This window comes from Eptesicus fuscus, chromosome 3, assembly GCF_027574615.1.
Source record: "Eptesicus fuscus isolate TK198812 chromosome 3, DD_ASM_mEF_20220401, whole genome shotgun sequence".
In the NCBI taxonomy this organism is placed as follows: domain Eukaryota; kingdom Metazoa; phylum Chordata; class Mammalia; order Chiroptera; family Vespertilionidae; genus Eptesicus; species Eptesicus fuscus.
Window position 1 is genome coordinate 56,784,562 of NC_072475.1, and position 21,242 is coordinate 56,805,803.

At 51.4% G+C, this 21,242-nt stretch overlaps 1 protein-coding gene across 2 annotated transcripts in view; it reads left to right on the top strand.

Annotated features, from left to right (window-relative positions):
• The window catches only part of MYLK (myosin light chain kinase), a 295,783-nt gene that overhangs the window by 259,206 nt on the left and 15,335 nt on the right, over positions 1 to 21,242 (top strand). Inside the window, exons 26-30 of one of the 2 annotated variants that reach the window (XM_054713911.1) lie at positions 157 to 374; positions 2,387 to 2,510; positions 11,722 to 11,874; positions 14,244 to 14,367; positions 21,086 to 21,215. In XM_054713911.1, coding sequence (XP_054569886.1) covers positions 157 to 374; positions 2,387 to 2,510; positions 11,722 to 11,874; positions 14,244 to 14,367; positions 21,086 to 21,215 — 749 coding nt within the window. Of the gene's footprint in view, positions 1 to 156; positions 375 to 2,386; positions 2,511 to 11,721; positions 11,875 to 14,243; positions 14,368 to 20,914; positions 20,931 to 21,085; positions 21,216 to 21,242 lie in introns of those variants that run through there. The other variant, XM_054713912.1, reaches the window with a different exon arrangement.

The window sequence follows — 21,242 nt, forward strand, 5'->3', positions numbered from 1 at the left end:
ACAGGGCAGGGGCCTGGGGCTCAGGACACAGCAAAAAGTGCCCAGCACCCCCATACCCTGCCCATCTCCCCAACCCCTGACCTGCCCTTGGCCAGAATCCCTGCCAGCCCGGGCTCCGTAACCCTGTGGTCTAACCGCCCCCTTCCATTCCCGCAGCGTGTCGGGGGGTGAGCTGTTTGAGCGCATCATCGACGAGGACTTTGAGCTGACGGAGCGAGAGTGCATCCAGTACATGAGGCAGATCTCGGAGGGGGTGGAGTACATCCACAAGCAGGGCATCGTCCACCTGGACCTCAAGCCCGAGAACATCATGTGTGTCAACAAGACGGGCACCAAGATCAAGCTCATCGACTTCGGGCTGGCCAGAAGGCTGGGTAAGGCCTCTCCTGTTGTCCTCCACAGGTCGTGGCAGTGGCAGTGGCAGTGGCTGTGTCCCACACACTGGGTATCAGAGGGCATGCACAGCATTGGAGTTGAACTCAGAGACTGTGGCGGCGGCTCAGGTTCAAATCCCACCCCCACCACTTACTCGTTGTGAGGCTAAGTCTCAAATTCCTCGTCCGTAAAGCGGGGTGATCGCAGTACCCACCTCACAGAGTTGTTACGGGGGTCAAATGCGTGAACGCAGGAACAGTGATGAGAGCAGTGCCTTGCACATAGTACGCAGGCACTTTTGTAGGTGTTAGCAATTTATTATTATTATTATTTTTGTTGTTGTTGTCCCTCTCATATTTTTCACTCTGGTGCCTTTAGTCCCCAAACTCACCTTGGTGATGGTGCTTCCTGCACTTGCCTCCTACTGTCCGGTTTCCAGTCTCCTGCTGCTTCCTCTCATTTGAGTCTCACAGCAACCCTGTGAGGTAGGCAGGGCAGGTGTTATGAGCCCATTTTATAGACTACAAAAACGAGGCTCACAGTAGCTTTGCCCAGCAGGTCCCCCAGGAGCCAGGAGAGGTGCTGGGGCTGGAATAGGGACCCGTGACACAGTTTGAGCTTCCTGAGCCCCTGTGCTATTCCAGCAGCGAAGGGAGGTGCAGGAGGTAGTCGGGGGACCAGCACCCAGCCCTGAGGCCATTTGGTGGGTCGCCCTGCTGGTCTCATGTGGTGACAGAGGCCTGCCTCACACGCCACCTCCACCCACCCTGCCTGTGTAGCTCTGTGACGTCTCAGGAACTGAGGAAACAGCTCCCCCCTCCACCTCCTGACCACAGCCTTGGCAACACGGGCCTGGGGCCGGCCGGAGCTGGCCTTTCCTCCCCGCCAGCAAGGAGCTAATGGCACTTGACAAATCTTCTCCCAGGATGCCCAGTCCTGGTTGAGACCATGTGGGTGAGAAAGAGGAAAATGAGGGAGGGTGGTCCCGCCAGGCTGTGGGTCCCTGGTGATCGGTGCCCCGAGGTTGGGCGAATGCACCTGCTCTGCTCTCTCCTGCTGAGGGCACGGTGTGGGGGCCACCGCTGGTGGGCAGGAAACCCTAACAGTTTAAACAAATAGGGCACAACTGGCCTAGGGAGCTAGCGCGTCAGAGCCCAGAGAACACATGGGCAGGCTCCCTTAGAGAGGGGATCTGTGGGGACAGGGTGTCTACCGGGGAGCAGAGAACTGGGAAGTTAAGATGTAGCAGGAAGGGTTCAGGCTGGAGCTGGAGCAGAGCTCCCACGTCCCAGAGCCATTCGGTGCTTTGTCTTAGAGCCCTCCCTGGGGCTCTGTAGTTAACAAGACCAGGGGCAGCCGCGGGCCAAAGGCATGCCACCCCTCCAGCAGCTGGCACCTTGTGTGCATGCTCCGGACAGCTCTTGTCCTGTATGGCTCAGAGGCCTGCGGTCAAGGTTTTCCTGATGATCCTCCTGGCAGCTCCTGGGAGGAGAGAGATGAGGCTGCACGAGGAGAGGCCGTGGAGTAGGAGGAGCCTGGCTCGGGAGCCAGGACCCCTGACACCACTGTTAACTGGGTGGGTAAATCACTCCGCTTCCCTGGGCCACCCTGTCCTCGGAGCCTGGGGTTGTCGAGAATGTTAAATAGGAAAGTTTGTCAAGCAGGCAGCGGGGCTCATTATTACCAAGCACAGGTCACAGCCCCGCCTCAGGGCACTCGTGGGAGAGGCAGACACAGGGCAGAGCCCTGGCGGCAGGGGTTTAGCAGCCTCTCCTACCCCCCTACCCCCCACCCGCTGAAGGCACTGAGGTGAGGGTGTGGCTGGTCAGTTTCATGGTGCATTGATGCACTTGTTTAATGGGAGGCCGGGGTCTCTGTGCCTTCTCCCGGGAGACAGCAGCTGAGGCCGGTCCTCTCTGTGTCTCTCCCGGGCACACAGATGAGGGCATCCGAGAACGATGGGTTGGCTCCACAGTGTTCTGGCCGGTGATCCCTCTCTATCTGGTTACAGAGAATGCAGGGTCTCTGAAGGTCCTCTTTGGCACCCCGGAGTTTGTGGCACCTGAAGTGATCAACTATGAGCCCATTGGCTACGCAACGGACATGTGGAGCATCGGGGTCATCTGCTACATCCTGTGAGTCTTGGGTATAGGGAGTGCCACAGGAGGGTCCGCAGGCTGCCCTGATGTTCAGGGGCCAGGGTGGCTCATGATGGCGAGCCTGCCCCAGAGTCAGGAGGGTGGCAGGCTCCCATCTTACCCCCTGGCCTGCCCTTCTTGCGCTCCCAGGAGGTCAGCCGCCCACTTCACACTCCCATGGGAGCATCTAGCTCCACACCCCAGGACCGGCCTTCCGGGCCCCTCACCATCCCTGACGCTGGCCAGCCTGGGGCCTCTGGTTAGGAGGGTGGGAATGTGGCTGGGACCATGTAATTTACCTTCACTTGTGTAGGTGGGTGTGGAGAGAAGGAGGGAGGGAGCCCAGGTGTGCATCTCCTGTGGGCGTCATCATTGTCTGCAGAGGACAGCACCCCATCCTCGCTGCAGTGGCCTGGACCAGCGCTTCACAAACAGTAACATGCGTGAATCACCTGAGACAGTTTAGGTTGCAGGGTCTGGTTCAGAAGGCCTGGGGTACCTGGGAATCCACATTTCCAGGAGGGTCCAGGTTGCCAGTAGTGCTGGTCCAAGGATCGAGCTCTGAGTACCAGGCTCTAGGTGGGATTATAGCTACACCAGGGGGGATAGTAGCTTGGAGGGGCACTAGGACTGTGGGAAGTGGACAGCCACGTGGGAGTGTTCACAGTGAACACATCCGTGTAACCTATACCCGTATCATAAACCAAACACTCTGTCTTGGTGGGATCTTGCCTGTTTAATCTCTGAAGCCCGGCTGCAGACAGCCATTGGCCTCAGAGGCAGCCCGTGAACTTTGTGGCAGCACACGGCTATGGGGTGGTTACCCAGAAGGGGTAGATGCGCATGCATTCATTTTGTGAAAAAATAGATTTTGTTCTTAAAGCAAAAGGAAAAATTAAGCGTTTTCATAGTCAATATGAGGAGGACCTCTCAGAATGCTTCCTCGGACCCCTGGGGTCCCCAGTGTGAGCAATGGCTGTGGGTGACCCTGCTGCACAGCCAGGCCCAGGAACCACCGTCACACAAGCTTTACCAAACGTGGAGTGATTTTTTGTGCAGCGTGGCTTTTCCACAGGCTCAGGAGTTTTACTGTCACTGCGGCCTGGTAGGACAGCCTCCCTCAGCATCACAGCCTCCCTGTATCACAGATTCCGTGCCCCAGGGTCATCTTCCCCCCTCCTCGCCGTCACCCCCACCACCATGGCTTCCCCCAGAGCAGCAGAGAAGGCCCGGCCAGGAGTGCATGTCCCTGCCTCTCCCGATTCCAGACCTCTCCAAGAAAAAGGGGGCCGATGACTAAAGAAAACCGCACCTGATTCTGGAGGCCTGGCTCCTCGGTAAATAAGGAAGCAGGGCAGTGGGCCTAGCCTACCCGTTCTGGGGCTGCCCCAGCTGGACGATGCTCACACTGTCCTGGGCCTGGCTCGGTCCCTGAGTCCCTCTACAGCCACAAGAGACGTGCCTGACTGTCTCCCTGGCTTTCCCACATGAGCCGAGATCGTCTGCAGCCACGGATTTCACGGGGCTCTCGTTTAATCCTCAGGACAAACCAGGGAGAGGGTCATGGCAGGGCTCCGACCTTCATTTGACATTGAGATGACCAGGGCCAAAGACTCCCACGTGGCTGTCCACTCCCCACAGTCCTAGTGACCCAAGGATACAGGACTTTTAATTTCTAAAGCGAGGACAGTCCTGGGCCAACTAGGGCCGTTGGTCTCCCTGCTGGTCAGGGACAGAGCAGTGACTAAACTGCTCAGTACGTGTTCACAGTGACACATCTGGGTAACCCACACCCAGATCTTGAACCACACACTCCCAGGGCCCCGGGGCCCTCCTAGTGCCCTCCCAGTTACTATCCCCGTGGGTATAGCTGTAATCCTCATGTCTAAGGTCATGCGTTAGTTCTGCCTATTCTTGAACTTGATATAAATGGAATCACACAGAAAGACACGTCTGGCTTCTTTTGCTCAACACTGACTGTGAGACGCATTCATATTATTGTGTGTAGTTGTAGCTGCTCATTCTCGGTGCTGTGCAGGGTCCACTGTGGAGCATCATCCCACTTGTGTGTCTATTCTATGTTGATGGGCTTTTGAGTAGATTCCAGTCAGGGTGTTGCAAGGGTTCGGATACATGTGTGCTAGTGAATATATTTATGCATTTCCGTTGGACATATATAATCCACAACTGGAATCGCTAGGTCATTAGGGCACTTTATTTTAAAATGAAAATCCTTTTAGGTGGAGGAACATAGTAATTGGGATAATATGTTATATTGTTTACTAGATTGTTTTTAAAGCAAAGACCAAGAAGTAGGGCAGAGCTTTTGAAATGGGGAGAAAATGATTCTGATGAGTGGGGCACCAGCCTGAAGTTGTTTGGAGGCGGGGGGGGGGGGGGGGGGGGGGGGCGTGGAGAGGGAAGAGAGGTGTGTGTGGTGGGGCTCTCAGCAGAGCACATGGTGCCAAAACAACTGTTGGAACCAGCCAGATTGCTTCCTCCCAGTCCTGCTGTGCAGAAACCTGGAGCCCCGGCTGGAGCACCCAGAACTCTCTGGTGCCCCTGCTGCACAGCCAGGTTTAGGAGCCACAGTTACAGAAGCTTTACCAAGAGGGGAGTGAATTTTTGTGCACCGCCGTCCCTCTCCGTGGAGCTTGTCTGTCTGACCGTTCCTGTCGAGGCCACCTTCTGCATGTGTACCAGAGAACCTCCTCCCCACCCCCTCCATCTCCTTTCTGAGGCCGGGGAGAGATGGGGAGGCCAGGGAGTTGGGGGACAGGTGATAACATGTATTATTTAACACATGTCTGTGAGCGCCACTTAAGCAACCAGTGCTGCCTGCTGTCTTTACAGATTGCTCTGACTTTGTTGGAGGGACTCCTCAAGCCCCGGGAGAGGTCAGGGCAGAGCCGGTCCTGGGGCTGGATACCTGGCCCCACTGCCTGCCGGGCTTTTCCAGGAAGAGTAGAGATGCAGCAGGCAGGGCTATGGGGCCCCTCCCTCTCACCCCTGTTCTGAAGAGAGACAGTCGATTTTGTGAATCTCCTGGAGACTCTTCTCCTGTTAGAAAAACCTGCTTGATTTCTGGCAGGAAAGAGAGGACGGGGTGCCACACTTCAATGTGGAAGAAATTCTAAGCCCCGCCTTTTTTCTAAGACCTTCCTCTCCTACCTCCCTGTCCTCTATTTCCCCGGCACTTGGTGTTCCCTCACTGCCTGCAGGGACACCAAACCCCTCTCTGTGCTGCCCCGGCCAGCGGGGTCTTCTAACCGGGGTACTGAGGCGGCGCACCTAAGAGAATGAGAGACAGACAAGGGACGCAAAGAATGGAGACAAGACAAAAGGGATTCTGATCAAGCCTCAAAATTTTATTTTTTACAGCGTTCTTTATATGTGATTTCTAGAAGGGTGGATGCCTAGGAGGGGTGGGGGCTGACCTAGATAATCGGCTAAAGTCGTAACTATAGATAAAGGGTGTGGCGGTTGAAGGGCGGCTACAGAAGGAATGCTTTGTCCTCAGGCAAGAGGAAGTGGGCCTTGTTTCAGTAACTTACTGAAGGTCAGAGTTAATCCTTTGACCGACTCTTGGCTCCTGACACTGTGCCCAGCCCTCACCCTTGCTCCAGCATTCCTTCTCTTTCCCTTTCCTCAAACCAAGGTAAAGAGCAGTTACTACTCTGCTTTCACCTCCCAACCATCTTCCTGACTGGGTCAGTGAGAGACTTCCCATTTCTGCTCATTTGTTGAGCACCCGCCGTGAGAGAGAGCCAGAGTCAATACCATCAGAGTCTAACTTCTGGGGACAGCAGGTGGTGGACTGGGGCAAAGCATCAGGTACGTACTCAGACTTGGGTTTGAATGAGGGCTCTTCAGAGGGATCCAATGGCCCCACCCAGGGCAGCCCTCCTCTCCACCAATGAGCCAAAGATCTCTCTGAGTCCAACTCCTTGGGTACCCCATGCCCACACCAGGCCCAGCCACCACCTGCAGGTTCTTGGGTGGTGTTTAGCATGACTAAATCCCAGCTCTCTGCTTCCTAGGCCATGCACAATATGATTCCCAGCTCTTCCTGTGGGACCTGCCCACCCTCTCATTTCTCTCACCACACTTCAGTATTTGAAGGCTAAAATGGGATCAAAGGCGAACTCTTCCTAAGCAATCAGTAGTTCTGCTAGCAGATGTGTGGTCTCCTTAGCTGGTCGTTCTTGCAGCCAGCCGGTCATCTGCTGCTTGAAAAACACCATGGGGAAAGGAAAGTGTAGTCCAAGAAGCACTTCTCTTTGTTAGAGAAAGGGTTCACCTTTCTCCTGCCATTCTGCCCTGAGAGCAGAACAGACCTGGTGTCAGATTCCCTGGGCAGAGTTTTGCTGCAGTGAGGTATTAAGAAATTAGAACATCCTGCAGTACTGACCATTGGGACTCATCAGCACAAAGACTAACATTTGACCATTAAAAATGAACATGAAGACTCTGTACTCACTGGTGAAAGACCATTTCAAGTGAGGAAAAGAGCATCCAAGAACTTGCCCACACTGGTAACAATTTTGTGAAACCCAGATGAATTCTTTGGTTAAGTTGGGGAGGAAAAAAATTTTCCTTTGCCCTTTTAGGTTCAGTAGTGGGGGCCTGCAAATCAAACTGACAAAAGACAGATTAACAGGAGGAAAAAAACAGATTTGACTATGTACATATGCATAAGAGATAAATAAATGTGACTCAAGGAGGCATTTAGAATCTGAAGCTTATATACTACTAGAGGCCCGTTGCATGAAGATCCGTGCAATAGGCCTTCCTTCCCCTGGCTTCCGGCACTCAGGACCCAGGCCTTCCACCTTCACTCCAGCCGGAGTCTGCTGCCTTCGCTGCAGACTCTGGCCAGAGTCTGCCATCTTTGTCTTTGCTGCAGCCGGAGTGCCGCTCCTGTAGATCCCTTCACCCCCCGCCCTCTCTCTCATAGCAGGCATCCTTCCCCACCCAGCCACTCTGCGCCGCCGCCATCTTTGTCCTTCTAATTTGCATATTCCCTCCTGATTGGCTGGTGGCCGTCATGGAGGTACGGTCAATTTGCATCTTTCTCTTTTATTAGTGTAGATTTTAACAAAGAGTGAAAATTGGAGAGAAATCATTAGACCAGAGAAAAGGGTCTTGGGGCTTCTGGAGGGGTTAAGTTGTTAGAAGATCCTAAGAAAGGTCTGGTCAATAAGGATTGTTTAGCAAGTTTGTTATGCATATAAGAGTCTCCTCCTCTACAAATGGAAATTTGTATCATCTTAACAAAGAGCAATTTATGTCCTGCTTTTAGACAGAAAGAGAGAGGACAGAGAGCTAATTGTCTTCAGCTCAAGACAATCCTTATGCCATATTTGGGATCAATTAAAAACTAGGCAAGAGTAGGAAGAGAGGTGAGTGGTTGAGTTTTAATGCTAAGATTATTCTGTTTGTTATTGGGTTAATTTTTTAATCAAAGGATGCTTGATCCTTATGTAAATCCTGGCAATAAAGTAAAAGTTCAAAGAAAGTTTTAAAAAATCTGTAAGATCCCACCACCCAGAAACAGCATTGCTAAAATTAGAACACTCTCTTTGTTATCATGCTCTGCACAAATTCCAAGTTTTATTTTAGAGACATACTCTTTAATAGGGGAGATGCTGGGGGAGCTCAGTCAGGCAAGGAGCCAGCTGGGGATCAGGGGTATTTCAGATGGATGGGCTGCCAGGAGGGAGGAGCGCCAGAGGCCAGAGGTGAGGAGGCTCTCCCTGGCTGTGAACATTACAGAGATTAAGGCCTGTCTTTGCAGGATTACAGTTCCTAATTAGGAAAGGAGGTTTACAGAAGGGGGCCTTTCAGCATTCCACAGCTGGGTTGTTTGGTTTTTCTGCAATCTTTTGGAGTGCTGAAGGACTTTCCCCCCTCTCTGTTTCAAATGGAAAATGTCAAAACAGAAGGAAGCAGGTAGAGATGGGCTGCCTCTTGGTGGGCCTAACTTAGGTCTGCTAAAGAGCAAAACTTCAGCGGAGTAAATGTGAAGGTGGAATTGACTTTATTGAACGATTCATAAATCAGGCAACGTCCCATCTAGTAAAGAGAGAGATGCTCCCAGCGGCAGTACGAAATGGAAGGGTTTCGTAGGCAGAAGGAGTCATAGCAAAAGAAAAGAAAGGATTGTTTCAGGCCCAGTCCTGTTCTTTGGGGAGGGGAGAGGGGTGGGAAGGGACCAGCAGGGTTTTCTTGTGCAGATTACCTCCCTCGGGCTAATTGGGGAGTTCCAGATTGACTGTTTAAAGATTACATTTCTGCCGAAACCGGTTTGGCTCAGTGGATAGAGCGTCGGCCTGCAGACTGAAGGGTCCCAGATTCGATTCCGGTCAAGGGCATGTACCTTGGTTGCGGGCACATCCCCAGTAGGGGGTGTGCAAGAGGCAGCTGATCCATGTTTCTCTCTCATCGATGTTTCTAACTCTCTGTCCCTCTCTCTTCCTCTCTGTTAAAAAATCAATAAAATATATTTCTTTTAAAAAAATAAAATAAAATAAAGATTACGTTTCTGTAAGAGGTTGACGTTACAATGAAATCTTGGTCTGGTGTTGTGAGAGCAAATAACTCCATCTTGGGCCTGTTATTCCTTTTTTTAACGGGTCACACGGATGGCAGGGATGGGAAAGCTGGGAGCGCCTGGGAAGTCTAGGCCAGCACCCTTGGTGTACAAAAGGGGAAACTGGGGCCCAAGCAGGAAGGGAGTGGCAGTAACAGTGTGGACTCGGGGGACCGATAAACTCCCACCCTTCCCCCACTGAATGTGACCGAGAAGGACGATCTCCATGCATTCTTAAAACATAAACCAGAGACTAAGACACTTGAATGCCACCTATAAAAATCTGTTATTCAAAAACACAAGTCTATTGATTAGGGCGAGATAATTCACATTACCAAAGCTTTCTTCTCCTCACAAAAGGTCATACCAGAGGGTCTCTTCCATGGCAAGGCTTTCTCACAGTATTTCAGTGGGTTTTGTTTCACCAAACTTCATTTTCAGGTACAGGTGTATTTCATAGGCTGAGGGCCTTGAATGCCAAAACAGCTCCAGAAGGGTTTGTGTGATTGCTTCTGATGATGGGCCCCTAAGGATTTGGGAGACTGAATTTAGTGAGGCCTTAACTTGGGAAGTTGATGGCAGGAATGCCCCAGATTCATCTCATGGGGTTCAGGAGGGGTCAGGGCAGGACCAGCTACCTAATCTGTGGGGCCCAGTACAAAATTTAAAGGTGGGCTGAGTTGTCCAAACACTAAGAATCTCCAGATAACAGTAGCAGAATATTAAACCAAGGGAGGCGGGCATCAAAGGGTGGGGCCCTGTGCATCGTTGAGGCCGGCCCTAGATCAGGGTGAGTGGGGAGTGGATGTGTGGTGTGACAATGAAGTCCTCAGAGGTGAGAGGTGAGGCCAGGAAGCCATAAAGCTGTTCTATTCTACTTTGAGATTTTACCACCCGAATTTTAACCCCGGAGTAAGCTATGGGTAAATGAGTCATTCCTGAGATTACAGACTGGGGAGGCAGTGAGATGGACTGCATACGGAAGAAGGGTAATATCTGTGGTCATGGGCCCAGAACTTCCTGTAGACCCGGCCTCGTGCAGGTCCCTGCACTACCATTTACTTCATGTTCATGGAAAGGTTTGTATAACGTTGCAGGTAAGAGTCAGGCTCTAGAGACAGATGCTGTCACCAAACCCAAGTTCCTGTGCCCGATGCTTCGAATGGCAAAACTCAAAAAACGTCAGAGTTTGGAGTAAGGAAAGGTTTATGGATCGAGAAGGCGGCAACGGAGAAGGTGGGAGACTTAGCAATGCCTCAATACCATCTTGCTCGGTGGACTAGGTGAAGGATTTTTAAGGAGCTTGGGAGAACACGTGTGCGGAAGCGCTGGTGGGGCAGGTTTTGATGTAAGACCTCGGAACTTGGCCGCTTATGGTAAGGGCTTCTTCACTGCATCTCCTGGACAGCGGACCCTTTGCTCTGAAAGGGTGTGGCATTCAGGCCCGGTGATGTCCCAGTCCTTTGGTTCCGTGTGTGACTGGTGGGCAGGGGAGACTGGGGGTCCAGGCCCAGCTGGAGGTCGAAGTTTTGTTCTCTGAGCATGCTTCGGCTGCGTGACATTGGGGTTTTGGTCTGTTGCCTCTGAAAAGTAACTCATATCTCGTTAAACAGATAGGACTATTTGAACTGGTTCTGCGTTTGCAACACCTGGGTTCAAATCTCACTGGCTGTGAATCCTTGGGCAAGTTACTTACCACCACCACCACCCCACCCCCGGTGCCTCAGTTTCCTCATCTGTTAAACTAATGAGTTACCTGCACTATAGGGTGATGTTAAGGTTGAATGAGTTCACCTCTTTGTCCAGTGCCTGGCACATACTCTAGTGAGTATTTGCTGCCGTGACAGTGATGATGGAGAAGGGGAAGGAGGGAGGGAAAAGTAGAGGCAGTGAGCACCCTGTGGTTAAGTAGTAGGTTCACAGAGTCCTTGGGGATGTCCAAGGTCACCAAGGAATAAACAGGCATGCCCTTTCCTCCACTGTGGTGGCGCCTCTATGGAAGCTTTCTGGTTTAGCCTAAATGCCTCGGGGCACTGAACTTGAGTGTAGATGGGTCACTAACCCCACATTTCTGAGTCCATGTCCACCATCCATCTGCCCTCACATCCTTGCTGAGCACCATGTGTGCTGGGCCCTCTGGGTGCTGACAGGAGCAGGACTGGCGGGTGCAGTAATGGGTGCTGTCTACCATGTGGCCATCGTGGCAGGGGCAGGAGCACAGGGGCCTTGCAGAGGTTCTGTGGGAGAAGTTCTAGCCTGGGCCTGGGGAGAATAGAAGACAGGGAGGAGGTGGCCTGCTGTGTACTGTGTAAACGGGAAGTAAATTCCTTCGGCCTCGGCCTCACAAGCAGAAAGTGTCCAGAGACACCCCAAAATACAGTGAGCACTAAGAAGAGGCGGGGCCACTAAAGCCTGGGGAGCCACATCCTCTCTTATTTCCCCAGGCGGGACGAGAGGCTGGCACAAGGGCGTTTGGGGGTGCAGGGCTTTGCCGGCCCTCACCTTTGACCTCAGCACTCACTTGGGGGGATCATCTCATCCTATCCTCCTTGCCTCCTCCTCTCCACGCCCCCCCCCCCCCACCCCAGTTCACCTGCTCTCCTGCTCTTCTCCCAGGGTCAGTGGACTTTCCCCCTTCATGGGTGACAACGATAACGAAACCTTGGCCAACGTTACCTCAGCCACCTGGGACTTCGACGACGAGGCCTTCGATGAGATCTCCGATGATGCCAAGGATTTTATCAGCAACTTGCTGAAGAAGGATATGAAGTAATGAGTTGAGATTTCCATCTTTTCAGCTTCCCCAGGCCCTGGGCTGGGGTCTGGAGGCAGGGATTTCCTGTGCCTGTCGTGGGTCCCTCCTCACCTGGGAGGGAGGGTGGGCATGGTGCATGTGGGGGATGGGGAGGGAAGGGTCTTCCTAGGCCCCTGCTCCCCTGTGCCAGACACTCCACTCGGCTTTAAGAGCACCGAAACCTCATTTGAAAAGCAACCCTTAGCCAGGGGCCGCAGGGAGGGTGGCTGCTTGTGCGTGAAGCGTGACGGCCCCTTTTATTTTCCCTGCCCGTCCTGGTCCGGGGAAGCCCTGCTGGAACCTCGGCCCCTCGCTGGGTTGCACAGCGTGTCCTATCTGTGGGTCCTGACTGTACCTCCAGACCATTCTGGTTTGGTGGTTTTTTATATCTAAATTATTTAAGAACTCTCTACCTGAATATGGCCAGGCACCTCTCCCACTGCCCAAAGTTACGCTGTGATCCCAGACCACGGGGCTCAGCCCTCTCCCAGCTCCATCTCTGTCTCCATAACAGTGCAGACTCTGAGGTTCCCCACCTCCACCTTCTAGGGCGGCCTGGGGCTGCCGAGTGGTCTGTGGGTGAATCTATAAAACGCTTGTGAAAAGGGGCCCGGTGTGGTGTGTGCAGTTGCATAGGAAGAGGCAGCGAGGAAAGGTCAGACATACACGGCACTCAGTATTGCTTTCAAAGACTCAAAGACTCGAGGTTGAAGTTGCCAAGGAGGTGAGGTTGGAGGAGGCCTTGGGTGTGGCAGACAGAATTCATCGATGAGGACTCACCTGGTGAGGGGAACCAGCTAAATGTTGGGCTCCCCACCCCCTCTGTAAACAGGTGGCCAGAGGAGGCAGGGCTGAGGCGCTGTCTTTGGCAATAAGAAGCAGTTACAAACTTGGCCCAAGAAGGGTACTGTTGAAATAGGTGATGTGACAGAGGATGAGAAAGGGAGGGGCAGCCCACCTCCAGGGCAGGCAGGAGGCTCTGCAATCTCAGGTGCCTGCCTGACCAGGAATCCCCCAGAGCAAGTGGGTGGTCTTACTCCCTCCTCCCACCCTCTTCCCCCACCCTGCCCCCAAGCCCTGCCTGGGGCAGGAGAGTGCGGTTGCTAAAGGAGCAGCTTCGGAGGGTCTCTTTTTAGCGACCCCAGGGCCGACTTCTCCAGAGGCTGCGCTCCACACTCCTTGGCAGTGAGGTCTTCACGTTTTTCTGTCCGGCCTTTGTAAGAGTAGGCACGCCCTAAGGAGAAGCTGCATGTTGGGAGGGCCTAGAACCCCTTCAGTGTGGTGGGCGGGGTCCCAGGGAGATGCACACCTCTTTCCCAATAGCTGGTCCAAGGACGGCGTCACTCCCTGAGGATGTGGTAAAGGAGGTGCTATGTATGTACTTTATTTTCTCATCTGACCTTGAATTAATTCAGTGAGCTGTGTTGGCCCCTCAAAAATGCCCTCACCTAAGCACTGATTTCACATAGACCCAGACACTAGATTCTCATAAACTCTCAAACTTAGCGCGTCTCTTCAACCAGAAGTCTTCATCTAGCGGCACTTTTTAAAATGTTTTCCTGTTAATAAAAGTAATACATGCAAATTTTAGAAAATTTGAATGTAAGAAAACTAAGGTAATTCATAGTCCCCTTATCTAAAAATCAGTACACTTTGCTATACTTAGCAAATGTACTTACAGTGTACTCGTTTTTCCGCGTATGTTAACATTTGGTTCTTTGGGCTTTATTAGTCCTATTACAATTAAGGTGATGGCCCTGAAATATCTCTAGATTCCCAGAGCTTTCAGAAAGAATAAACGAGTTTCATTGTGGTTCTAAGGTTGTCATAATGCATAGATAGTATGTGGGACATAACTCTTTGAGTTTTAACAGGAAAAACCTGATACTCAACCTCAACATGAGACATGAGAGTTTAGGGATTCTCAGAGACTTGGGCCTAATTTCTGAGGCAGGGAGGTGGGAGGATTAGGCCTCCATAGCCCCCAGCTCCCATGTGACCAGCAGACTGACCCCACTCTACAATGTGATATCCGCCATTCCCAGACACACCTGCCCTCCCGCACTTGCCCTTCCCGGACCCAAGAACAGGTCATGAGACTCCAGTTGCTTAACTGATGGTTAGGCCTTCTTTACTCTGACCTATTCTGCATCCAGTCTGTGACCCAGACCAAGAGAGGGAAAAGGCCAGCAGCACAGTGACCGGGTCGTGGTGGGCGAACTAGGAGCAGATGCCCTGGGCTCTGCCCTGTGTGACTGGGGACAGGCGCCCTCCCATTTCTGATCTCACAGCCGTCTCTGAGTCCCCTCCTGCTTAGAAATCTTCTGATCTCCGCCTCTGTCAGAAACCGCCTGGACTGCACCCAGTGCCTTCAGCATCCGTGGCTAATGAAGGACACCAAGACCATGGAGGCCAAGAAACTCTCCAAGGACCGGATGAAGAAGTACATGGCCAGAAGGAAATGGCAGGTAACGAGATGCTCACTCTGGACTGGAATGTTGCTTCTCCTATTTGCTTTTTCAAGACATCTTCATTCCCAACTGCCCCGGCCTCACTCCAAAAATGTTTAAATCTTTTTCTGAAATAGTCTGGGACCAAGACTGGCATTTTGTGTCTTCAGGGCTAGGGATAAGCACCTTTAGGACCATTTGGCAACCATAGAAAATGTGGTCTCCTTAAAGGCAGTGTAATGGTCTAACATTTCTTTGTGATGAAGGGGGAGAGCACATGACCTACAAAGAGAGACGTGACCCCACCCTCCAGGAATATTGTATGTTACTTGCTATGTGTCTTTAGACAAGTGACTTACCCTTGTGGTGCCTTTGTTTCCTCATCTGTAAAGTGGGGATAATGGTGATACCAATGTCACAGCTGTGTTATGAGAATTATATGATACTAGAGGCCCCGTGCACGAAATTCGTGCACTAGCGGGGAGGGGGTCCCTCAGCCCAGCCTGCAACCTCTCGCAGTCCGGGAGTCCTCGGGGGATGTCCGACTCCCCATACAGGCCTAAGCCTGTAGTCGAACATCCGTAGCGGAGGTGGGAGAGGCTCCTGCCACCACCACTGCGCTCACCAGCCCTGAGCCCGGCTCAGGGCTTCTGGCTGAGTGGTGCTCCCCCTGTGGGAGCGCACTGACCACCAGGGGCAGCTCCTGCGTTGAGCGTCTTCCCCCTGTTGGTCAGTGTGTGTCATAGTGACTGGTCGTTCCACCATTCAGTCGATTTTCATATTAGCCTTTTATTATATAGGATTTATTCTATAGGATAATCTTCATCTGGCCTTTAGCACAGTGCCTGCTACATAGCACGTGTTCAAAAATGACACCAGTAGCTCATATGTGTGGAAGGCTGGCTCTGTGCTAGAGAACATTCAGAGCACTTTCTATGCATCAAGTCTTTTAATCCTTGATTAATGTTATCCCCACTTTTCAAACAAACCGAGGCAGAGAAAAGTTAGGAAAGTCGCCCAGGATCACTTAGTTGGTCAGTGGGAAAGGCAGGATTCAAACCCAGAGCCTGGCTTCATGCACATCGTCTTAAAAACAACACAAAATTGCCTTCGATTTTAGCAGATGGATAAAACGATATATGAAACCACAGAGAACTTATCATCATCTACTGTATTGTTTTACTCTCACTGTTAGTGTGATAAAATTCCCGGGCTACGGGAGGGTGCGTGGGTTCTATACTCAAGGAACGTATAGTGTAGTGGAGGGACCGAAGCAAATAGACATAAAAGGACGTAACACCCAGCAAGAATTATAAACTATCGGTATAGCTCCCCATACCATATATGTGAGTGCGGACAGGAGAAGGGAGCCAGCCGCGCCGGGCTTGGATGTGGTTGTGAGGAAGTGCTGCCCGGGCGGGAGCACAGAGCGGGTGACAGCACAGACAGAGGAGAAAGGCAGAGGCTGAACCTCCCGGGTTACGCTGACCTTAAAGGAGCCTTCTGTTCACTGGGCAGTCAGGGGGCTGGGCATTTAGACCTGCCTGTGGCAGAGAAAAAGGAACCATTGTTTTAGGGGCAACTGGGACACTGGGTATCTGCTACACAGGATGACTTTACAGTTCCCTCAGAAACCACACTCCCCTCAAAGGCAGGGAGAAGGAGCAGAGGCAGGGGAGGGGCTTCAGGTGGGTGGTACAAGGGACTATGAGCCCTGCTCCCCACAGTGGGAGCAGGTTCTTGATCCCCACGCCCACCCCACCCCCACCCACCCAGTGTGAAGGGTTAGGTGGCCCTGGCCACCTTCAAGTGCCAGGCAAGTTGAAAGACTGTGCTGCTCACCTTACCCTCTGGTGCCATTAGTATCCAGTGAAATCGGAGTAGCACATATTCTTACAAACAAAATACAGCAAGACTGGGGCCACAAAAATCAAAGGTTCACTTTATTAATGGTCCTGTGGCCAACAGATCTCAAAGAAATAGTGGGATTTCCGAGGCAGGCAGGGGCGGGTGGGGTGGGGCAGTCCTTAGTGGTGGCACTGGGCTCTGCCTGCTCTCTGGGAGTGGGTGCATCTGCTGTTGACACACCCCGGGACAGGCATGGAGAAGAGATAAGCAAATGAGAGAGGAAGCAAATGGAATTTTTTTAGTCAAAGGGGTCAGGGAACCATTAATTTGTGCTGGTATTTTAATCACTTAAATTTTTTTCTTGTTGTTTACACTGTTATTAGTCAGAGGGTTTTCTGGAAGTGAGGGGCAGAAATTCTGGGAGAAAAGGGCAGAATTCAGAGAAGGAATTTTAAAGTCATATTTTAATATGGGTGGCAGCCTTTGGGAATGATTTTTCCACAGACACCGTGGTCGTTCTACTTTCACAGAAGTAGACCACACCATCCCTTTTGACCCGTCTTGTCCCTGAAGCGTAATTTCACTGATGACAGTTCAGCTCCATCTGGCCATCTTATGTTACATTGCTCTCTTAGGAAAACGTTTTCCGCATTTTTTATGTTAATTTTCACCTGAGGATGTTTTTCCATTGATTTTTAGAGAGAATAGAAGGGAAGGGGAGAGACACAGAGAGAGAAACATCGACATGAGAGAGACACATTGATTGGTTGCCTCCCACACAGTCCTGACAGGCGCCTGGGATCGAGCCTGCAACTGAGGTACGTGCCCTTGACCAGAATCAAACCTGGGACCCTTCAGTCTGTGGGCCGACACTCTATCCACTGAGCCAAACCGGCCAGGGCAGTGTTTCCCACATTTTTAACTCCAGGCACCAGCACCTTAGCTGTCCTGGAATGGGGTCCCCGTCAGAGCAGTGAGGTTCTCTGTGGTGGAGCAGGGTGGGGTGGAGTGAAACAGAGTGGGGTGGGCTGCAGTGGAGGGAAAGGGCAAGCCCAGAACTTCTACAGATGCCCAAGAGAAAGTTCCTTGTTTTCATTCTCGTGTGGTATTCATGAAGCCCAGGAGGAAGGAAGCAACATGGAAACAAATCTCTATACACTAGGCAATATAGAGATGGCTAATCATATTACTGATCTTAGAATAAAATTATTATGAAAGAAGGTATGTTCTTCCAATTATACCTGAAAGAGTTTTTAAAAGCTATGGTGGTGAGTAGAGCCTCGAGGGTGGGCAAGTCGAACAGGGTAACAGGGCTTTTGTGTGCAAAACTAGAAGCAAAGGACTAGGAAATTGGAGGCCCATGGACAACCATCTTTACTTTCTGGGAACCTCGAAGACCCCAGCAGCATGGACCAAAGGGCCATAGGGAGGAAGGCTTTGGGCACAGTATAGCACTGAGTACACTTGACGGTCACATTTGGATATCATGCACTTCTCCGGAAATTCTGATCTTGGGGCTGTTGGTGTATAAAGGGTCTCTGACCGCTGGCTGGCTCTTAGGTAACTAGCTTGCCCATTTGCCAGGGACTGTCTCACCTTTAACATTGACAGACCCTTATCCTGGAAAGCCCTCCGTCCTGGGCACGTGGGGCTGGTTAGGCACTCTTGCGGGCTCCCAGGGGAGGGGAGCTGCTGCCTCAGAGAGGCCAGTACAGACCATGCCTGCGTGCAGCACAGGACCCAGCCTGGCCATTGCCCTCGAACAAGAAAAAGCCTTCCTCCAAACAAGGATGGCGTTTAGGGAATTGAAACGTGCTGCCTTGATGTTCCAAAAATTTCCAAAGCTCTTGATTAAGTAAAACAGCAACCAATTTTCAACTCAAAGGCATATACAAATATAGTTCTTTTCCAATTCTGACAAATAACTTCCTTACCAATTTTTAAAATATATGTTTTTTATTGATTTTAGAGAGAGGGAGGGAGGATAGAGAGATAGAAACATCATGGAGAGAGAAACATTGATCAGCTGCCTCCTGCATGGCCCCTACTGGGGATTGAGCCCACAACCCGGGCATGTGCCCTGACCAGGAATTGAACCAGTGACCTCTTGGTTCATTGGTTGAATGCTCAACCACTGAGCCACACTGGCCTGGCCTATTTTTTCCCCCCACCCCAAAAATGAGTTTCCAAAGATTGAATTCTGGCATAGATTATTTTAATTTTTTCCCCTTATTAAGCACATACATTTCTCCTTGTTTTAGAAATTATATGCTATATCACTCCAACTAATGGAAAATTTCCCCCTGTTATGGTCTATTTGCTAATGTGAATTTGCTGCCTCCTTGGAAATATCGTAACTCCTTTGTTTGCCTTGTTCTGGTAACTTCGTATTAGTCATGTTGTTAATAGACGAGGAAAGACTTCATTATTCCACACCACGGAAGTGAAGACCATCCTGGTGTTTCGAATTAGGGAGCCCAAGGGCTCGGGGGTTGGGGGGTGTTCCCTGCTACATATTCTCAAACATGAATCCTAGTCTTCTATGGAAGAGAACAGCCACAGGGAGATTTGAATCTTCTGGTTCAAGGCCATGAGGCCCAGAGAAGGGAACAAACTTGCAGAAGGTCACATAGTAATCAGTGGTTCAAGAACTAACCAGTCCCTTATTGGGAATGAACTCTCTGCATTTAGAGACTCCTGGCCAGGGCAAACCTCTCTGCATTGGGTAAAGGACACAGGGAGAGGAGAAGGAAGGGCAGACTCTGAGAATTTGGCTGAGTAGGAAGCAGCTTGGCCTGGTGTTGACTCTGTATGGATGGCTGCCTGTCTCACACGTTCCTGAGGTCAGAGTAAGCTCCCACGGGAAGAGTTGGGTCTCCCAACACTCTCACCAGCACATCAAACAGATCAATGTAGCAGCCTCCTCCAGAAGAGCACGCGAGATTGCCAAATGGTCTCGTTCTCTGCAGGGCCACAGTGCCTCTGCGCAGAGCAGAGCTGTTACTCCATCATCGTCTTTCACCTGCTTCCTCGCCCCCCCTCCCCCATCACCTCCACCCGGGGCTTCCTGGGTTCTGTTCAGTGACCCAGTTTCACCACAGTGACAGAGGGCCAGAAGCATGCCCACACCAACAGTGATGTATTTGAGAGGGTGGATGAGCAGAGGACAGAGCAAGATGGAATGTCTGTCCAAAGTGCATGAAAACAGTCTGCAACACCGATGGCTGTGACAACAGAAAGTGATCATGGCCATAGCCACAGGCCACTGCTTAAACCACACACACACACACACACACACACACACACCCACACACACAAACACACACACACACCACACACACACACACACCACACACACACACACACACACACCACACACACACACACCACACACACACACACACACACACACACACACACACACACTTTTCTATGTGATTCCTTAGTGCAGTGGTCGGCAAACCGCGGCTCACGAGCCACATGCGGCTCTTTGGCCCCTAGAGTGTGGCTCTTCCACAAAATACCACGGCCTGGGCGAGTCTATTTTGAAGAGGTGGCGTTAGAAGAAGTTTAAGTTTAAAAAATTTGGCTCTCAAAAGAAATTTCAATCGTTGTATTGTTGATATTTGGCTCTGTTGACTAATGAGTTTGCCGACCACTGCCTTAGTGGCCTGAAATTCTTTACTTTGGAAATAATCTTTTTACTGAAGCATACTGGCTTTCCAGCTAGTCCAGAGTTGTGAGGCTTTGCTGAAATACCTGAATGTATGACGGGAACTTGAGGGAAGTGGCTTTGGCACAGTTTGAGGTCCAGTGGGTGAGTGGGAGCCCTTTGCCGGTGTCCTCCGTCTCTCAGCAGCCAGTCTGCGCCAACATCTGCTCTCTGGATGCACAGCATCTGGGCGCCTGAAAAGATGCTTTGGGCGGAAGCAGTTGGTTACACTTTAGTTTCTTATCTTAGTTTTTCCATTGACTTTAGAAAAGGAGTAAGAAACTTTAATTAAAGGTAAGAAACATAGATGCATTGTATGTTATTGGGGACCTCTTTGACCTAAATCCAATGCTTAGTAGAATTCTCACACTGCAAAGAATTTTTCATCTCAAGTTCTGGGTTCCTTTTCAGCAGAAAATCTGTCCACTCCCAAGGTGCCTCGACTCAGAAAATCCAAGTGCCATTGCTTTGCATCTCTCCGGTGTGGTTTTTGATGCCTGGGTGTACACCAGGGGAAAGCACCCCCCAGAACTTCACTGTGCATTCATAGACTTGTGCTGGGCCATCCAGACTGTTTCCCAAAATCTCTTAAGTATCTGAATCAGCCACAGAGCTAAATGAGGCCTTGGAGTCTTGTCCAACCCCTCCTTGTGCAGAGAAGGAAGCCGGCCCAGAGAGGTTAAACGGCTCACACAAGGTCAATAGTGTGCTGCTTTCCCACTCGCATGAGGACCTGTGGGGTCTGTAGTAACGATCCTCTTGACCAATTGCAATCCTGTCACTGGCATTGTTTTACGAGAAACAGCCCCGCTGCGCCCCGTCAGCAATAAGTCTTTGGAGCTGTCTCAGCCTGCAGTTGCTTTATATAAACTCTCCCTTTTATGGGAGTTGAAGCACAGTATGAAAAGGGTTTTTGTCTCATGTTGACCTTGTTTAGTCACATTAACGCACACATCGGTTCCAGGCCCCATTCCATTCTCCGAACATCTTCTGACACACTGATAGTGCTGAGCAGAGCAAGGTCGGGCTCACTTCTCTGGCAGGACCTCAGCACTCGGCAGGCCCTCGTTCCTCGGACGGCTGCCTCTGCTGGGCTGGGCTCTCCTCCCTGAGCCCCACTGCCCGGCGGGGACCCAGGGGCGCCGCCCGAGTCCAACCCCAGTGTCTGCTTTCCAGAAAACGGGCAATGCTGTGAGAGCCATTGGAAGACTGTCCTCTATGGCAATGATCTCAGGGCTCAGTGGCAGGAAGTCCTCAACAGGATCACCAACCAGCCCTCTCAACGCAGAAAAACTAGAATCGGAAGGTAAGGAGCTCCGGGAGGGTTTCCTCC